At 48.0% G+C, this 15,544-nt stretch overlaps 2 protein-coding genes across 3 annotated transcripts; both read left to right on the top strand.

The window, feature by feature from the left end:
- On the top strand, nucleotides 1-4,012 carry LOC144129044 (iripin-1-like). 2 transcript variants are annotated; one of them, XM_077662926.1, is made up of 3 exons: nucleotides 1-180; nucleotides 514-1,379; nucleotides 2,648-4,009. In XM_077662926.1, exons 2-3 carry the CDS (start codon nucleotides 523-525, stop codon nucleotides 2,961-2,963), a joined length of 1,173 nt encoding a protein of 390 aa, XP_077519052.1. In that variant the 5' UTR covers nucleotides 1-180; nucleotides 514-522; the 3' UTR covers nucleotides 2,964-4,009. The 2 variants fall into 2 exon arrangements, with proteins under 2 accessions (XP_077519052.1, XP_077519053.1); XM_077662927.1 differs by lacking the exon at nucleotides 1-180 and having other exon boundaries at nucleotides 2,648-4,012.
- A 6,615-nt stretch (nucleotides 4,013-10,627) lies between these two features.
- On the top strand, nucleotides 10,628-15,020 carry LOC144129043 (iripin-1-like). Its single transcript, XM_077662925.1, has 3 exons — nucleotides 10,628-10,766; nucleotides 11,993-12,858; nucleotides 13,413-15,020. Exons 2-3 carry the CDS (start codon nucleotides 12,002-12,004, stop codon nucleotides 13,723-13,725), a joined length of 1,170 nt encoding a protein of 389 aa, XP_077519051.1. The 5' UTR covers nucleotides 10,628-10,766; nucleotides 11,993-12,001; the 3' UTR covers nucleotides 13,726-15,020.
- Nucleotides 15,021-15,544: the final 524 nt, after the last annotated feature.

The following is a 15,544-nucleotide window of genomic DNA, read 5'->3' as shown; positions in this document are numbered from 1 at the left end:
CAAATCCTTTCCACGTGCCTTTCGTCCTCTGTGGCATTACTCGCCTCCTCCGAGCAGTATAGAACTCATCTCGCGCTCTCCTTTCCACGACTAATCTGCTGGTTCAGCAAGGCCTACGCTGCTCCACGGAAAGATCACCCACAGGGCTCCTTCTGCTAGCTTCCAGGTGCGCGCAAACAGGTAAAAGGCTTCCATCACCCGCTTCAAATGAACACAAAAAAATTCCACATCATTGTTAAAATTATATTCCGTTCACAATCTCGTTATTCCTCTCATGAAACAAATTGAATTATACAATAAGTTGGACATTTCGAAAGAATGCGGCATGTGCATTGTGCTGTTCTTCCTCGTCTGTCCTTGTTCGTATGCACTGGTAAACAATAAAGAAGAAATCAGGCTACAAGACCAGCGCTTTTCTATTCCTGATGCGGTGTAACCTAAATGGTCGCTACGCTCTAAAGTGGCACACCATAGTTCAAATTTTTGCGCTCACGTTGCTTCCCATCATTGCAGTGGTCAACTATGAAGTCTGGCGTCTTGTTGGCTTGGCTCTTGGCCCTCTGCGTCGCTCAAGATGAGCACAAGGTGACAGATGCAAACAACCAGTTCGCATTCCGGCTCCTTCACAAGATCCCTGTCTCGTCCGAGGTGAACCTCTTCTTCTCGCCGTACAGTGTGTCCACAGCAATGGCCATGGCGTACGTAGGCTCCAGGGGCGAGACGCAGCACGATCTGCACAATACTCTAGCCTACACGTCCGCGGGATTGACGGCTGACCATGTACCCAGCGCCCACGCACAGCACACGTTTCTTCTGCGGGCACCGTCAAACTCTACCATCCGGTACGCCAACGTTGCGGTCGTTCAAAATGACTACCCTGTGTTAAGAGAGTACCTGGACTTGTTGAGTGAGTCCTTCGGAGCGGAAGTTAACAGGGCTGGCTTGAGTGATGAACGCTCCTTGAACAGTATCAACGAATGGGTGAAGAACAAGACAGATGGTAAAATTGAGAAGATGCTCACTGAACCTCTTCCACTAAGGACGAGGCTGGTCCTTCTGAATGCTATCTACTTCAAAGGATTGTGGAAAACACCCTTCGAGGTGACACGAACAAGAAAGGCGCCGTTCTTCAATGCGGGAGCACACAGTGTGGATGTGGACATGATGCATGGACACGTCAGGGCAGGTTACACTCAAGACGACGAGATGAACACGGATGTCGTCGACCTGCCCTATGCAGGGCTTGATTACAGCATGACTATTTTGCTGCCCTGGGAGAGAACCGGCGCAGACAGCCTCAAGCAGAGTCTTACGTGGTCAACCTTCAAACGCCTTCTGTCCAGGCTTAGTGATATGGAGATTGATGTGGCGCTGCCTAAGTAAGTATAGCCTTCTGTGTCAATACTTTGAGCTGATGTTTTCTCGAGTTCTGTACATCTTTATTGCCTGCATCAACGTTTTACTTCTGCACGCGATCATGTGCATCTTTTTTTTTCTGCTGGAATATCTGCTCGCAGTTTCCTTCACCACACGACTCGTACGATTTTTGTAGTGTCAGTGGAAATTACGAGCTACGGAGAATGGTTCCGTATAAATGGCTTATTCATGGGATAAGACGTGGAGATAAAGTGCGATATTTAAATGATCACTTGGCGCAATCCTCCGCAGTACTCGCAAACTTTTATCTTCCTGTATTTTCCATCATCGCGCCACCCAACAGGTAGAAATGCAGAGCTGTGGAGGCGGCGCCAGCGCGGGAAAGACGGGATGTCATTCTCGAAGTGATCTAACGCAGCGTCGTATATGCGCCGGCGCTGCCTGCACAGAGCACATCAAAATGATGGTGTGACCACGCAACGCAAAAGCGAATAGTTCTGCTTGCTATACGACGTCAAAAGCAGCGAAGTACCGGAACGGCTTCAGAAAGCTTAGGTACAGAGAAGAGAGAGTGGTTAGTGCGGATTCCGAAGGTTTGCGTCGCTTCGCATTAGGAGCTGCCCAATACAGCTGCGTGAAATGCATGGAACACTCGAGACGGTGATTAGATGGAGAATACCGCATATGCGAGGCCTATAAAAAGTTCAAAAAATAAAAAGTATTCACGTGACGTCACGGACGACATTGTGCTGTACAGAGCCTAATTTCAGTGGTGCAGACCTAAGCAGGTGACAGTAAATAGATTATGCATGCATTTGTACTTTCACTGCGCTCTATGTACAGCAAATGGCGCCACTATGACGTCGGTGAATTCCTCCTACATAGTGAACGATATAGTGTGGAACTTATTCTCTTTTAGCGCATCACGGTATTATAGTCAGCGATTTCAGAAGTTTTCTTTCTTGTGCTGACTTGACATTTTCGTACATCTGACCGCTGTGGGGGGAACTTTTCAGAAATAACTGAACGACCAGCGTTTTGAGGTGCCGTGTAATGCCTATAGCCGCTTCCAGGAGGGGCTAAGAGAATACATATGATTCCGAGTGCAAATCGCTCATGGGAAGACAGGTTAAATAACAGTTGCCGACAGTTACCAAATTTATTCGGTTATATGTATATATATATATATATATATATATATATATATATATATATATATATATATATATATATATATATATATATATCTGGCCTTCTTATTTTTTCCCAGGTTCAAACTGGTGGGCGAATATCATCTGAAAGAACCCCTATCACAGCTGGGAGCCTCGAAGGCCTTCGACGAGCGCCAAGCGGACTTCACGGGAATCACCAGTTCCCGCGATCTGGTCATCCACGACGTCATACACAAGGCAGTGGTCGAGGTGAACGAGGAAGGCAGCGAAGCAGCTGCCGCCACAGCAGTCTTAATCGAAACCAGGAGCGATGTCCCTGACGTGTCATTCGTGGTCGACCACCCGTTCTTGTTCTTCATCCGGAACAGGCGGACCGGAGACGTCCTCTTCGCGGGTCAAGTGAACCATCTTTAGAGCGATGGGACAAGAAAAGCTTGTTTTCGTGCTCTTTTACACTGTGCAGACGTGAACCGCATACACTACATTCACGGCCGCTCTTTATATAGTATCGACAAAAAAAAATAAACACCAGAGGCAGAAAGGAGCTCCTTTTGTTCTAATTAATGTTTGTTTTGTAGAATTTTGCACAATACTTGCGTGGTCATTCTGGCCTAATCCTCGGTACAGTGCTGAAATATTTAGAAAGCCTCCATAGATGGATGATCTCTTTTCATAATAGAGCTTAAGATCACTGAACTACTAAAAAAAGTGCTGCATTCTACAAACCAAGGTCTGATTCCTCTGAGACAGTCGCGAATAGAGTTTAATAATAATGAGACAGTCGCGAATAGAGTTTCTTGAATGAAAAAAAAAACGCTATTCGACGAGCTGTTTGCGTTCGCTAGTTTCAAAGTACATTTTACACAACAGTACAGATTGCTGGAAGACTCTACAAAGCACTTTTGTGCACCTCATTTACTTACATTCCCTCCTCCACTGGTGTACAGTTTATCGATAATAAAACGAAGTTAAGGAAAGAATGTCAGAACTCACCCTGAGATATTTAATCTCGAATGGAGGGGTACGTCAGTATGATGGAGATACATTCGGCATCGATAGCCTACTGGGGCCACAGACAAAATACTAGCGGAAGGGGAGCAGACTGTTTCTAGAGGAGTAATTGAGCGCTACCTACTTCAGACGAGCAAACAGGAATCCATGACAGGACGGGCGCTTTTTTTTTTTTGAGAGAGGCACTCGTAACGTTTATTTAGAGGGAAGGCAGTGAGCGCATGCGCAGTTATCACCATGAAAAAAAAAAACACATTGCAGATTTAGGAGGCTAGACAGCATTTTGTCGCCTATTGTTTAATAAACCGATTTCACTATCTCGCAGGGAGACTGAAGTAGTGCTGATGCCAGTGTCGCCTCTCTCCTTGACAAAAGAAGTGTTTCGGTAGTTAACGCACTAATCTGTCCTCGCTTCTCGCTAGGATTTTGATTTCCTCAAGTCGTGGCTCACTGTTTTCATTGTGGACATCCCTGCAAGAGTAGCAATGGAACGATTCTGACGCATTTCCTAGCGGTCTTTCGTGTTCCATGGCATGTTCGTTGACACCCCCCCCCCCCCCCCCCCCATTTTGTCCGACAAATACTTTGCCGCATGAAATGGGGTTCTCGAAGACCTCCGGAAATCTCGTAGAAATCGTCATTTAAAATACTTTCCTCGGGATAAGAAAGTATTTAAACTTACTGAATCAGTCCTTCGGGGCGGAAATGAACCGAGCTGTCTTGAACTATTTTAACGAATAGGTGAAGAACAGGACGGAGGGAAAAAATTGAGAAGTTGCTCACTGAACCTCTTCCACTCAGGAAAAGGCTGGTACTTCTCAACGCTGTCTACTTCAAAAGATTGCGGAACACGCCTTTCCAGGAAACACGAAAACACTGTTCTTCAATGCGAGAGCGCACAGTGTGATTGTGGACATGATTCACGGACACCTCAAGGCAGTTGCGCTCAAGACGACGAGATGAACACGGGCGTCACTGACCTGCCCTCTTCCGGGCGCAATTACAGCATGACCAGATTTGGACTCCATATGGAGATAGCAGGAGTTCACTATTGGTTGCTATATGCGATTGTGTTTAGAACCATGCGGATCAGTCAGATGCCGGGTATGTGCCTGCTTTGTGGACCATATTCAGCATCTAAGTGTCGACACTTAAATGCTGAAAAATGTATATACCACTGAAGAATGTATATAGGTTTGTATGGGTCAGCAAATAGGATTATGGCACATTTGGTTTGGCTTTATAGGATGGACGTCCCAAAGCGGCTCAGTCTATGAGGGACGCCGTAGTGGAGGGCTCCGGATAATTTCGACCACCTGGGGTTCTTAACGAGCACTAACAACGCACAGTACGCGGACCTTTCACATTTTCCTCAATCGAAGTGCTTCCGTAGCGGGCGGGTCCGAACCAACGACTTGCATGCACTGTGTGATGTAAGTGCACGGTAATTAACCAGGCTAATCGAAGTTATACGGAGCCCTCCACTAAGGAGTCTCTCAAAGGTTGAATCGCTTTGGAAGCTTCATCCTATAATGTTAAACGAAATGTGCCATAATCCTATTTGTCGACCTATTCAAACCTGTACACATTTTTAATTTTTCAATCGCTACGGTGGAGCAATTGCCGGCAGAATCTGCAAGGCTAAGCCCCCCAGTAGCTGAACCTGAACCTCAGCCTTACACCATGACCGTTTTGCGGCCGCAGGAGAGAACCGGCGCGGAAAGCCTCAGAAACTCCAACGTTTTTTGTCTTGCAGCGCCTTCTGCATAAGCTGAGTGATGTGGGCATTCATGTGGAGTGGCCAGCATGAGTAGGCTCTTTTGTCCGAGTAAATTCAAGATGGTTCTTTGCGTTTCTTCGGAGGGGCACATGACCTCTCCAAACGTGAATTCGACGGTGTTGAAGGAGCAGACGATGATTGATGCCAGATGATGGAGGAAAAGAGAAAATATATTTACAGGATGTACATTGGCAAACTGCGTTACAAGTTGAGTCACACAGACAGTCAAACTGTAACTTAGAAGAAAAGATCTCACACAGAGAAACTCGACAAGACCTTACTCATTGACCCGAGGTTAGAGTCTAGGTCTGTAGAATTACGTGCCACTGCACGGAGCCTCTAGCTCAACTAGACAAGACTGCCCTCCAATGATTTTTCAGGCAATTTTAAAGCTTTTTCAAACAAAGAAGCTAGGGCGGTCATATATCGAGGCCCGCCCTAAGCTTCGATAACCAATGGAGGTAGCCACAGCCCCTGAAGGTTGGACCCAACTTCGAGCCCGGGGCTTGGGTAAAAAAAAAGAAAAAGAAACACATACCGAAAACATTCTGAAAACCCTCTCCCCGGGTGGGGGGGGGGGGGGGTGGAGTTCTCGCCCTTATTGCTTGATGCTTTCCCCTTCCCTGCCGCACCCGCGCGTCGCCTCTCGAAGGATGAAAAGTTCTTTTTTTCAGCTAATTGGCGCGACCACTAATCCACTGGCTAGCCGCAGGAACGTCAGACGGCGGAGACCCGCAACGCTTCGGTGCCATTGAGAATGCCAAAAAAAAAAGGGGGGGGGGGGGGGCATCGCGGAATGCGAGGTGGTTCGCATATTTCCGCAGACGCGCAGTATGGGGGTCTGCCGCCGTGGGAATGCTGCCTAAGACCACGCGGCACCACGTGCTCGTTGAGTGCTCCTCGCATGCTTTCTTGGTGCGCTTAACAAAGCCAGGTGTCTTCGGCCATCACAGCGGTGACGTCAAGCAGCCAGTGCCTCCTGCGCCTTTGCCACTGTTTGCGGGAGGGCACGCGGTTAAGGGGTAGCTCGGAGCTTCACTGAGAGGTCTCCACGTAGGCCGGAGGCCCGCAGTGACCGGAAGCTAAGGGAATAAAAAAAAATGTACGCGTTGATGAAGCGCGACCTTACAGTCCGTATACTTTGTACTGACTATTTCTTGAGGCACATATACTTTATTGGCTGTAGCCGCTGCGGTGGCAGAGTGGTTACGGCGCTCGGCTGCTGGCCCAAAAGACGCGGGTTCGATCCCGGCCGCGGCGGTCGAATTTCGATGCAGGCGAAATTCTAGAGTCCTGTGTACTGTGCGATGTCAGTGCACGTTAAAGAACCCCAGGTGGTCGAAATTTCCTTCACCACTGCGTCTCTCAAGCCTGAGTCGCTTTCAGACGTTAAACCCCCATAAACCAAACTTTATTGGCTGCACCGACCTATTATCCCTCCGCATAATTCTGTGCACCCTTTCTTGTGCTTCGAGATCTGTTGGCAGTTTCCTTCACCACAAGACACATCCGATTACAAGCATGTAGTGTAGTTCCTTTCGTTTCGCTTCATTAACTTAAAGACCCCTTTCCGGTAATTACGTAAGAGGTAAGATGACATAGAATAGGATATAACTACAGTTTCTGAGGATGAGGAGTCCCGGTCATCGCAAACGTCGATGGCCAGGTGATGACAGCCGTGGCGTGAGGAAGGTCTTTCCGGTCAAAATTTGCTCGAAAAAAAAAAGACCCAGCAAACGTATCACTTCCATTAAGCGGTAGAGGAATGGGAAATGGATGCGCAGTGCGGTGTGATAAACGTGAAGGCGGTGTTATGTATGGGGGATGATTGAGCGAACTCTGAAATGTCTTATGAAACGAGCTAGTCAAAGGCTAGAATAGAAATGCTACGGCGAGTGTTAAGGTTAAAAAGTTCGGACTGATGTTTTAATGCTGTTTCGCTGGAATTGAAAAAGCGGAGTGAATGAATCTGACGGCAAGATTGTGGAAAGCTTCAAGGGCGTTATATAAGTTTGATGTGGATTCCAGATTGGAGATGCGGTTTATGGTTTATGGTTTATGGGGGTTTAACGTCCCAAAGTGACTCAGGCTATGAGAGACGCCGTAGTGAAGGGCTCCGGAAATTTCGACCACCTGGGGTTCTTTAACGTGCACTGACATCGCACAGCACACGGGCCTCTACAGATTGGAGATGCATACTGCGGCCAGGACCTGAGGAGCGATTTATAGGCGAGTAATTTCACGTGCCGCGGTGCATGTGGCATGCACAGTGGAAAGTGCGAGCTAGGCGGAATGGTTTGGGTTAAGTGGAATATCGATGTTATATGGTATGCAGATATTGTGTGTTTTATAAATGATAAATTGGTACCATCACCCGCGGTGACAGGCGTGCCGCTGTGTGCCCCATCGGCACGTAACCCAACAGGTCGCCATGCATAGATGTGGTGGTTGTAGCACGGCGAAGCTACATTCTCTAAATGGTCCAGTGCAGTCTATACACTGCGTGTTGTAAACCATAACGCGACCACGTAAAGCAAATGCGAGTAGTGCTGGTTAACTGCAGTGCTTACGATGTCAAACGTAGCGAAGTAACGGAACCGCTTGAGAAGGGGTAAGTGCGTGGAAGGCAAATTATTAGGAGTGTATTCCGAAGGTGGTGCCTCCTGGCGTTAGGAGTTGTACCTATGAAACGCTGAAGACAATGATTTGGTGACGAGCTCTGCGGATGGCAGGCATGAGAGAAAAAACGTCCCCCCCCCCCCCCCCCCCCCCCCCATGTTCCCCTTAAATCCTAGAATATGCTTTGCGCGGTTTCGTGTAGCGTGTAAAGTCAAGAATACAACGAAACTTGTTTTCTTTTGGACACTACACTTTTACCAACGAGCGACGTGTGAAGTGTGCTTTATTTGCCTGACATCATTTCTGTGCTCAATGTGGAAAATCTTCAGAAATAATTGAACCGCCCAAGTTTTGCGATGCCGTGTAATGACTCGGAGTTTGTTTACAGGAGCTGATAAGAGTACATTTCTAAACAGTCGTCGCTCATGTAAAGATAAATTTGAGGGGTATATCCGCCAGGAACTTATCTACTCAGTCACCCATGGACTTCATTTTCGTCCCAGGTTCAAGTTCAAAGGTGTTTTTAAGGTGTAGGAACCACTAAAGGGGCTCGGAGTCCCAAAGTCTTTAGACGAGCATTATGGTTGGTTTTTGAGAAACATCTGTCCTGGTAATCCACAGCGTCGTGCACCCGGCCGAGGTCGAGGTGAACGAGGAAGGCAGCGAAGCGGCTGCCGCCAATGCAGTCATCACTGAAACTGGGAGCGAGGTCCCGGCACGTCGTTCTAGGAAGACCACTCCTAGCTGTCCTACGTCAGTAACACGCAGACGGGAGACGTTCTGCGGAAGGGCGGAGAAACGGAGCCGCCTTTAGCACGAAAGGACACTGAACACTCTCCTTTATGCTCTTCCACCCTGCACAGGTTCAAACCGCAGAGACACCCGGTCTCGCAATGTTCTCAACATAAACGCTATACTGCTCGGCTTTTTCCAAGCAGGAAAAGGTCTTCATTCATTCTTAGTTCGATTGCTGTCGTAACCAATAATGTGACACGTATCGCCCGAGTAATGCTTACAACGGCTTCCACATTTCCATCTGAAAAAATTGGCAGTGGCTTACCTCGGCTATGCCAGGATATACGTAGCGAAAGCTAAGGTATAGTTTGGTTGGAAGCCGAAGGTGCGGCGCGCGGCTTCTCCTCTGACGTCACGCCAGATGGCGAGGAGGTGGCACCGTGGCTGGTCACGTGGTTCGTCACGCGGTTGGTCATGTGACCGTTCACGTGGTGCGGTGCGACCACGACGGGACTGCGAGCACGGCGAAACTGCGAGTTCAGGGCCAATGTAGCTTTTGCTTCAAAAGGGACCGTCTTCCCTGCTTTTAAACTCCGTTCACGTGTCGGAAGCACTACAATCCGAAGAGAGGATACGCTGTATGCTGGCCTGTGATGAGTTGCGACACCATATTTCCAGGCATCAGGGGGTAGGACCCAAAAATTCGGTTCCTGCACCACGTTTGTTTTGTAACCACATTTCCTTCTCCCTCGTGCATTTAACTGCCTTAAACCCCGTCTTCACAGTGTGGTTCGAGAGGTCACCTAAGCTGATTGAGAGTTACTACACCATTCCTTTATTCATAAGCTTAAGACGAATTCGAATTCGCAATCCGGAGCATGTTTTCTTGTTCCGCGAACCAAAACTCATATCTCGGTGGATTATATCAGTCAATAATATATACGAATACAGATTAATTTACCATCTTAGGTTTTCACCCCCTGTCGTGGCTTCACTTCTGAAATCCCTTGCCGAACTTAGATTTAAGGAAAAAGTTGTGGCCAAAAGATCTAGGGAACAATGGGCTGTCACCCGGAATAGAACAAACTATGCAAATCAGACACTACACTTTCTCATGCCAACCATTTTAAACAAATATAGCTTATGCAATACACATGTTCACACTTTGCGCCCCAAACAGATTAAAATGCATTTTGTTCAGGCAAACGTCTAGAAGCTTACATTTGCGAATTTAAAACATTGTAGAGTGCAAGTGCAACAAAATTTTTTTGTTATTTTGTCGAGTTGTCTCTAGTGTGTGCGTTGTTTCTGTCTCACCCCATGGTTGCACTTATGTCGCGTAACTGACCACATGCTGTATGTCATGTCTATGTGTGCGGCCTCAGACACTCTCAAGCTGCTGCTTTGCAGCTTTTCGTCTGGGGTCCCTTTCCCTTGTATTAGAATGGGAATAAAGACGCTTATTATAAAAAAAAATCCTGGGTTCGAATCGTGTCTAAGAAGCAACTCATTACGGGATAGGACCCGCTCAGAGGGGAGATCTTGCGTCTCAATCGTCGATTTTGGTTTTCGACGCCATGCACTCTCGATATTTTGCTCCCTCGGGGATTCTGGGCGATGATTCCGATCGTCGACTGCAATTCTCCGAAATCTAACGTAATCTAATCCAGACACGAGCACGAATCTAGCGGATACGGCGTGGCTGCCCATGTGGTTCCTCCTTGCTGACGGTGGCGAAACAGGGTTACGCTAAACTGCAGGAGGAAGTTGAAAGCGGCGCGGTGAGATAATGAGGAGCTCTTCTTCGCAGCCAGCTTCTATGGTTTCAGCACGCCGCGTTGATAAAACGCGTCGGAGGTTTCTAAATGCTTTCCATGGGCGCCCCGCCCCGTCCTCTGCAACCAATTGAAGACATCTTCTGAGGAGTATAAAGCCCGTCTCGAGCGCGTTCTGTGTAGGCTAACCTGGTGTTTCAGCACCACGTCAACTCCTCGACTGAACGAAAAGCCTCGAAGTCCTCTAAGTGCAGTTGCATCTCTCCCTCTGCTTCGCTGGGCAAGTGAAGTCTTCAGGTGCGTATGCCTTTAACGCCCCGTACTTCAGCTCTCTTGCACCTCCATACTGTCCCTCCATTTCTTGGCACTAAAATGAAAGCTACAGCTTACGCCAGTGAATCTTGTTAAAACTATATTTCAACGCACCCGGCACGTAATAATGGGTTTTGATTGCACCGATAAAACTCCCCCGACCGTAGTGATACCCCGTAGAAGGGCATTAAATGTGGCGCAGTATCAAGCAAAGTCGTAACAGGCGATGTGCTTCTAGATTTACAGGTGCCGGCTGTAGTGTCTACTTAGTGCCAAAAAATCGCGAGACCATGTGCATTCTACGCAGGCATTGAAGCTGATCTGGCATTTCGATACCCATTGCGATAACGCTGGTGGCAAGGAAATTTCTGTTAGATGTTGACCCTTACGAAGCAGGGACTGCAGAAAAAAAAAGCTTAGAAAGCAGCAGTGTATTGAAGCCACCGCGGGAACAGTACCAACCCGCTTAAAAGCATGCAAGAAATTTACAGCTTAATGTTTGTTCGCGTGTACTGAGCCTCATCACGCATTACAGTAATGGTGACGTGTACTTTCTTGATATCTACTATACTGAGCTCTTCCTGCGTAAAACATCTCGTCTCAGTGGTAGGCTTTAGAGGCGGTTAAGTAGGGACATGCATGGAGCAAGCAACATCGGTTTGAAGCGGATTTGCGCTTAAGAATTTTTTCATTTCAAGTGCTGGTACTCTTTGCCTACGCGGCGTGTGTATGCCAGCTCCGGAACCCCTTTCTGGTTACCATCCCTGCCTTTCCCTCCTCCTCTTTATCTATCTATCTGTATGCCAGCTGCGGTGCGCTCACGTGCATGACAGTTATTAGCGACTATCGACGGCGCCAACATATGCGACATTAAAAAACCTAGAACGCTTTCGCTGACCTCTGCAGGGGAACTATAATAAACACAAAACCATACTATCAGTTAAGCATAGTCAAGAGTCTTGTTCGTTTTCTCGAGGTACGAATTCAGTTATACTGAGAGTTCGGCCAGTTGGTAACTGATCACTGTTTACCAGAGCCAGGGAACAAAAATAACATTGTATAGAGAATTTCGTGCGTCTAGCGTTGCACCTTTTTCGCCGGTCCCTGTTCGCAGGCGCTGGCTAACAATGAGAATGACTATGCAGTCTATAGGAGGGTGAGACTAGATGCAAAACCGATTACTTTGCTGCGTTTTCTATGTTTGCCTGCAGTGGTCAACCATGAAGTCTGCCATCTGCCTGGCATGGCTCCTGGTCCTCTGCGTCGCCCAAAAGAAGCACAAGGTGACCGATGCAAACAATCAGTTCGGCTTTCAGCTCCTCCAAAAGATCCCGACCTCGTCCGAGGAGAACCTCTTGTTCTCGCCGTACAGTGTGTCGACAGCGATGGCCATGGCTTACGTTGGTGCCCGGAACGAGACACAGAGGGATCTGCATGAGACCATGCGCTATGAGTCCGCGGGCCTGACGCCCGATGATGTGCACAGTGTCTATGCCCGGCACACGCGTCTGCTGCGTGCACCGTCAAACTCTACCATACGGGTCGCCAATGCCGCGGTTGTTCAGAATGGATACTCCGTGAACGAGCAGTATCTGGCCGTACTGACTCGGTCCTTTAAGGCCGAAATCAGCTTTGCTAGCTTGAGCGGTGAAGGCTCCTTGAACGACATCAACAATTGGGTGAGCAATAAGACCGAGGGAAAAATTAAGAAGTTGCTCAGCGAACCCTTACCACTGGACGCTAAGCTGGTCCTTCTCAGCGCTATCTACTTCAAGGGATTGTGGATGATACCCTTACTGGCGACAAAAAGGTCGAAAGCACAGTTCTTCAACGCAGGGACACAGCGTGTGGAGGTTGGCACGATGTACGCCCGCGGACTACTAGCTCACGCGGAAGACAATGAAACCAACTCAGATGTCATCGATCTGCCTTATGCTGGGAACGGTTACAGCATGACCATTGTGCTACCCCGGCAGAGAACAGGCGCAGACGCTCTCAGACAGAGTCTAACGTGGCCAGTCTTCCAGCGGCTCCGGTCCAAGCTGGAGATAAAACTCGTTTTTATGGCGCTGCCCAAGTGAGTAGCCTTTCTACATCTACACTTCTGAAGCGAAAAGCTTCACTACGCTAGGTAAAGCAGTCTTCGGGTAGGCAGCGCGACGACCTTGAACGAACTTCAGTCCAACCAAGGATAGCCGTGCATGATATTACCATATGTGGTGCAGTTATTAGTGTCGAAACTTTACCCCTTACCTTGACCCGTGACCTTTATTTTACCTTGACCCTCTGACCTTTGACACTGGGTGACCTCTGGGTTGACTTTTAACCTTAAAAGCACGCAATGGGGGGATGTGAAGCCACGTGATGGGTAACCATGTGCGCGCAAGCTTATCGCCGAATTCCAGGGTTAGCAAAGTTAGGTGCACTGTCCGTTTTTTGCTGGCTGTGTTTCTTTCCTTCATCCCAGAAATTTCAACACACTCGGTGATGCATTAAACGCACTCAACGGAGCTATGCACGCTGCTTAAAACACACAAAACGAGCGTTGCTCACATAAGGGCAAAGGATAGTACTAGTTGCCCTGCACCCTGGGTATTAGGTTGTGTACGTGTCTTTTTTTTTTTCGAGCAGGTTCAAGCTGGAAGGCGAATATAAGCTCAAGAGACCTCTGTCGGATCTGGGAGCCTCGAAGGCCTTCGACGAAAGCCAAGCCGACTTTTCGGGGATCACGGGTTCTCGTGACCTGGCCATCTACGACGTCGTGCACAAGGCCGTGGTGGAGGTGAACGAAAAAGGCAGAGCAGCAGCCGGCGTCGCTGCCCGTGCCTTTTACACCAGGGCCGGCGACCACACTGCGTTCGTGGTCGACCACCCATTCTTGTTTTTCATCCGTGATGCTTGGACGAGAGACGTCCTTTTCGCGGGGCAAGTGAACCACCTTTAGAACGAGGGGCAGCGAGCAGTTGTTTTAGTGCTTTCCTGATCTCGCTAAATGCGAGCCAGGAACACGCCAGGCCTCGAAGTGTCGATATTAATTAAGAGGGACGACTGCTCCAGTAAACAAATCAAGCCTGAACACAAACACTTTGACTTATACTGAATTTTATAATCGAGACAAGATCCAATATATTCAGGATGAGTCCCAGTTACGCATGATTTCCTTTAACAAGACTGCTGAAAACCACAATACCTGAAAAAAAAAAAATCACTAAGCGTTGCAAAACGAAACACTGCTCAAAAATGATTTGTGCATAAGGACGGCGATGCACACTCTATGTGAGTCTCGTTTCTTCAAAAAAAAATTTCTTCCTGTTTCTTTAATCGCGCAAAACAATAAAACTGGGTAAAATAATCAATAAATTATCCGTTCGGACTTCCATGTTTCATATGGACTCCGCTGCACACAAGTTGTTGCCGGGATCATTTGGCTTTCCTGCGCCATCCCCCAAAGCTTTCTCAGTTTTCCGAGGAAATACACACAGATTAATACACATCCAATTTGCCAGGCCTCTCGTGTTCAGATTTTATACAAAAATTTAATTTACTCTATTACGACGCCGAAAAGTGTAATGTGAAGATGGTACTCAGTAAACGAAACCTTGTTATGCAAATGGGAGGTCACCTTGGGCCCAGTCAATATTATAGCATACAATTATGCGGATACACAGCGGCAGAGGAGCAAGCTCTATACATTAGTCGTCACCCAGCTGCAGCTTCAATGCTTCAGGTCTGCAGCTGCGCTGTGGCCGATCTGATGACGGCTGTCGCTGTGCTAAAACGGTACTTCTTTCGATGGGTGTCCCGGAGGTGAAATTGGCTGCAATTTTTTCACTGAGATTCTCGGTAGGCTCCGCACAAGACACTATGTGAGGAAAGCAGTACATAAAATAGGTACATATAGCAGCACACACGAATGGGAAACGAGCTACCTGAATTCGTATAGCAATAAGGTGGTAGTTAAGCAGATCAAAAACTAAAAGGCCAATAGGTGAGTGAAATTGTATGGGATGTGTTGGAACTTATGACAAAGAAGTTTCCTTCAGCGTCATCCTCCCGATATCGTGTTCTGATGATCCTCTGGTGCAGCAGGGCTTTTCCATTGGCATTAAAACAGATATTTTCTTTTCCATCGTGGTCATCTCAAATTCACTCTTTCAGATCTTCACGCAGCAGTCGGCGGGCCTTGAGATGTACCGCAGCGTTCAGCGTTCATATTCACGAAATAAAACTTTAGGCTTCATGAGAATGCAGTTTTGGTTTAGGTTTTGGGGTTTTAACGTCCCAAAGCCGCTCATGCTATGAGGAACGCCGAAGTAGCGGGCTCCGGTAGTTTCGACCACCTGGAGTTTTTAACGTGCACTGGCACTGCACAGTACACGGGCACCGTACACGCCAAGATCCAAAAAACCGTTGGATCATGGCGGCGTTTTATGCGTTTCCCGCTGACTTGCATGGGCTCAGTGCGCAGAGAGAGAGAGGAAGACAAACGGAAAGCAAGGGAGGTTAACTAGGCAGCGCCCGGTATGCCACCCTACACGTGGGAAGGGGAACGGAGGGAGATGATGACTTTTCCACATGTCTGTTGGCCATTACTTGCAGGGTACACAGGGCACAGTGCGAATGTGGTGTCTCTTTCTTGTCTGTGTCCTGATTTGCGCAGCCGTTCATTTCACCATGCACCAACTCGCCCCTCAGGCCGTTATTCTGAAGCACACACTGATAGTTCACAACCTTGCACTCAGTCCTGAGTCCTTCAAGAACTT

The sequence above is a fragment of the Amblyomma americanum genome, chromosome 4 (assembly GCF_052857255.1).
Source record: "Amblyomma americanum isolate KBUSLIRL-KWMA chromosome 4, ASM5285725v1, whole genome shotgun sequence".
Classification (NCBI taxonomy): domain Eukaryota; kingdom Metazoa; phylum Arthropoda; class Arachnida; order Ixodida; family Ixodidae; genus Amblyomma; species Amblyomma americanum.
The sequence above is the reverse complement of the archived record's forward strand: the minus strand, read 5'-3'. Positions and strand labels throughout refer to the sequence as shown.

Bases quoted from the DNA above. Each gene is read 5' to 3' on its own strand.
- LOC144129044 (XM_077662927.1), top strand. From the start codon at position 523: ATGAAGTCTGGCGTCTTGTTGGCTTGGCTCTTGGCCCTCTGCGTCGCT. The intron at 1,380-2,647 runs GTAAGTATAGCC...ATTTTTTCCCAG, and splicing joins ATTGATGTGGCGCTGCCTAA to GTTCAAACTGGTGGGCGAAT.
- LOC144129043 (XM_077662925.1), top strand. From the start codon at position 12,002: ATGAAGTCTGCCATCTGCCTGGCATGGCTCCTGGTCCTCTGCGTCGCC. The intron at 12,859-13,412 runs GTGAGTAGCCTT...TTTTTCGAGCAG, and splicing joins GTTTTTATGGCGCTGCCCAA to GTTCAAGCTGGAAGGCGAAT.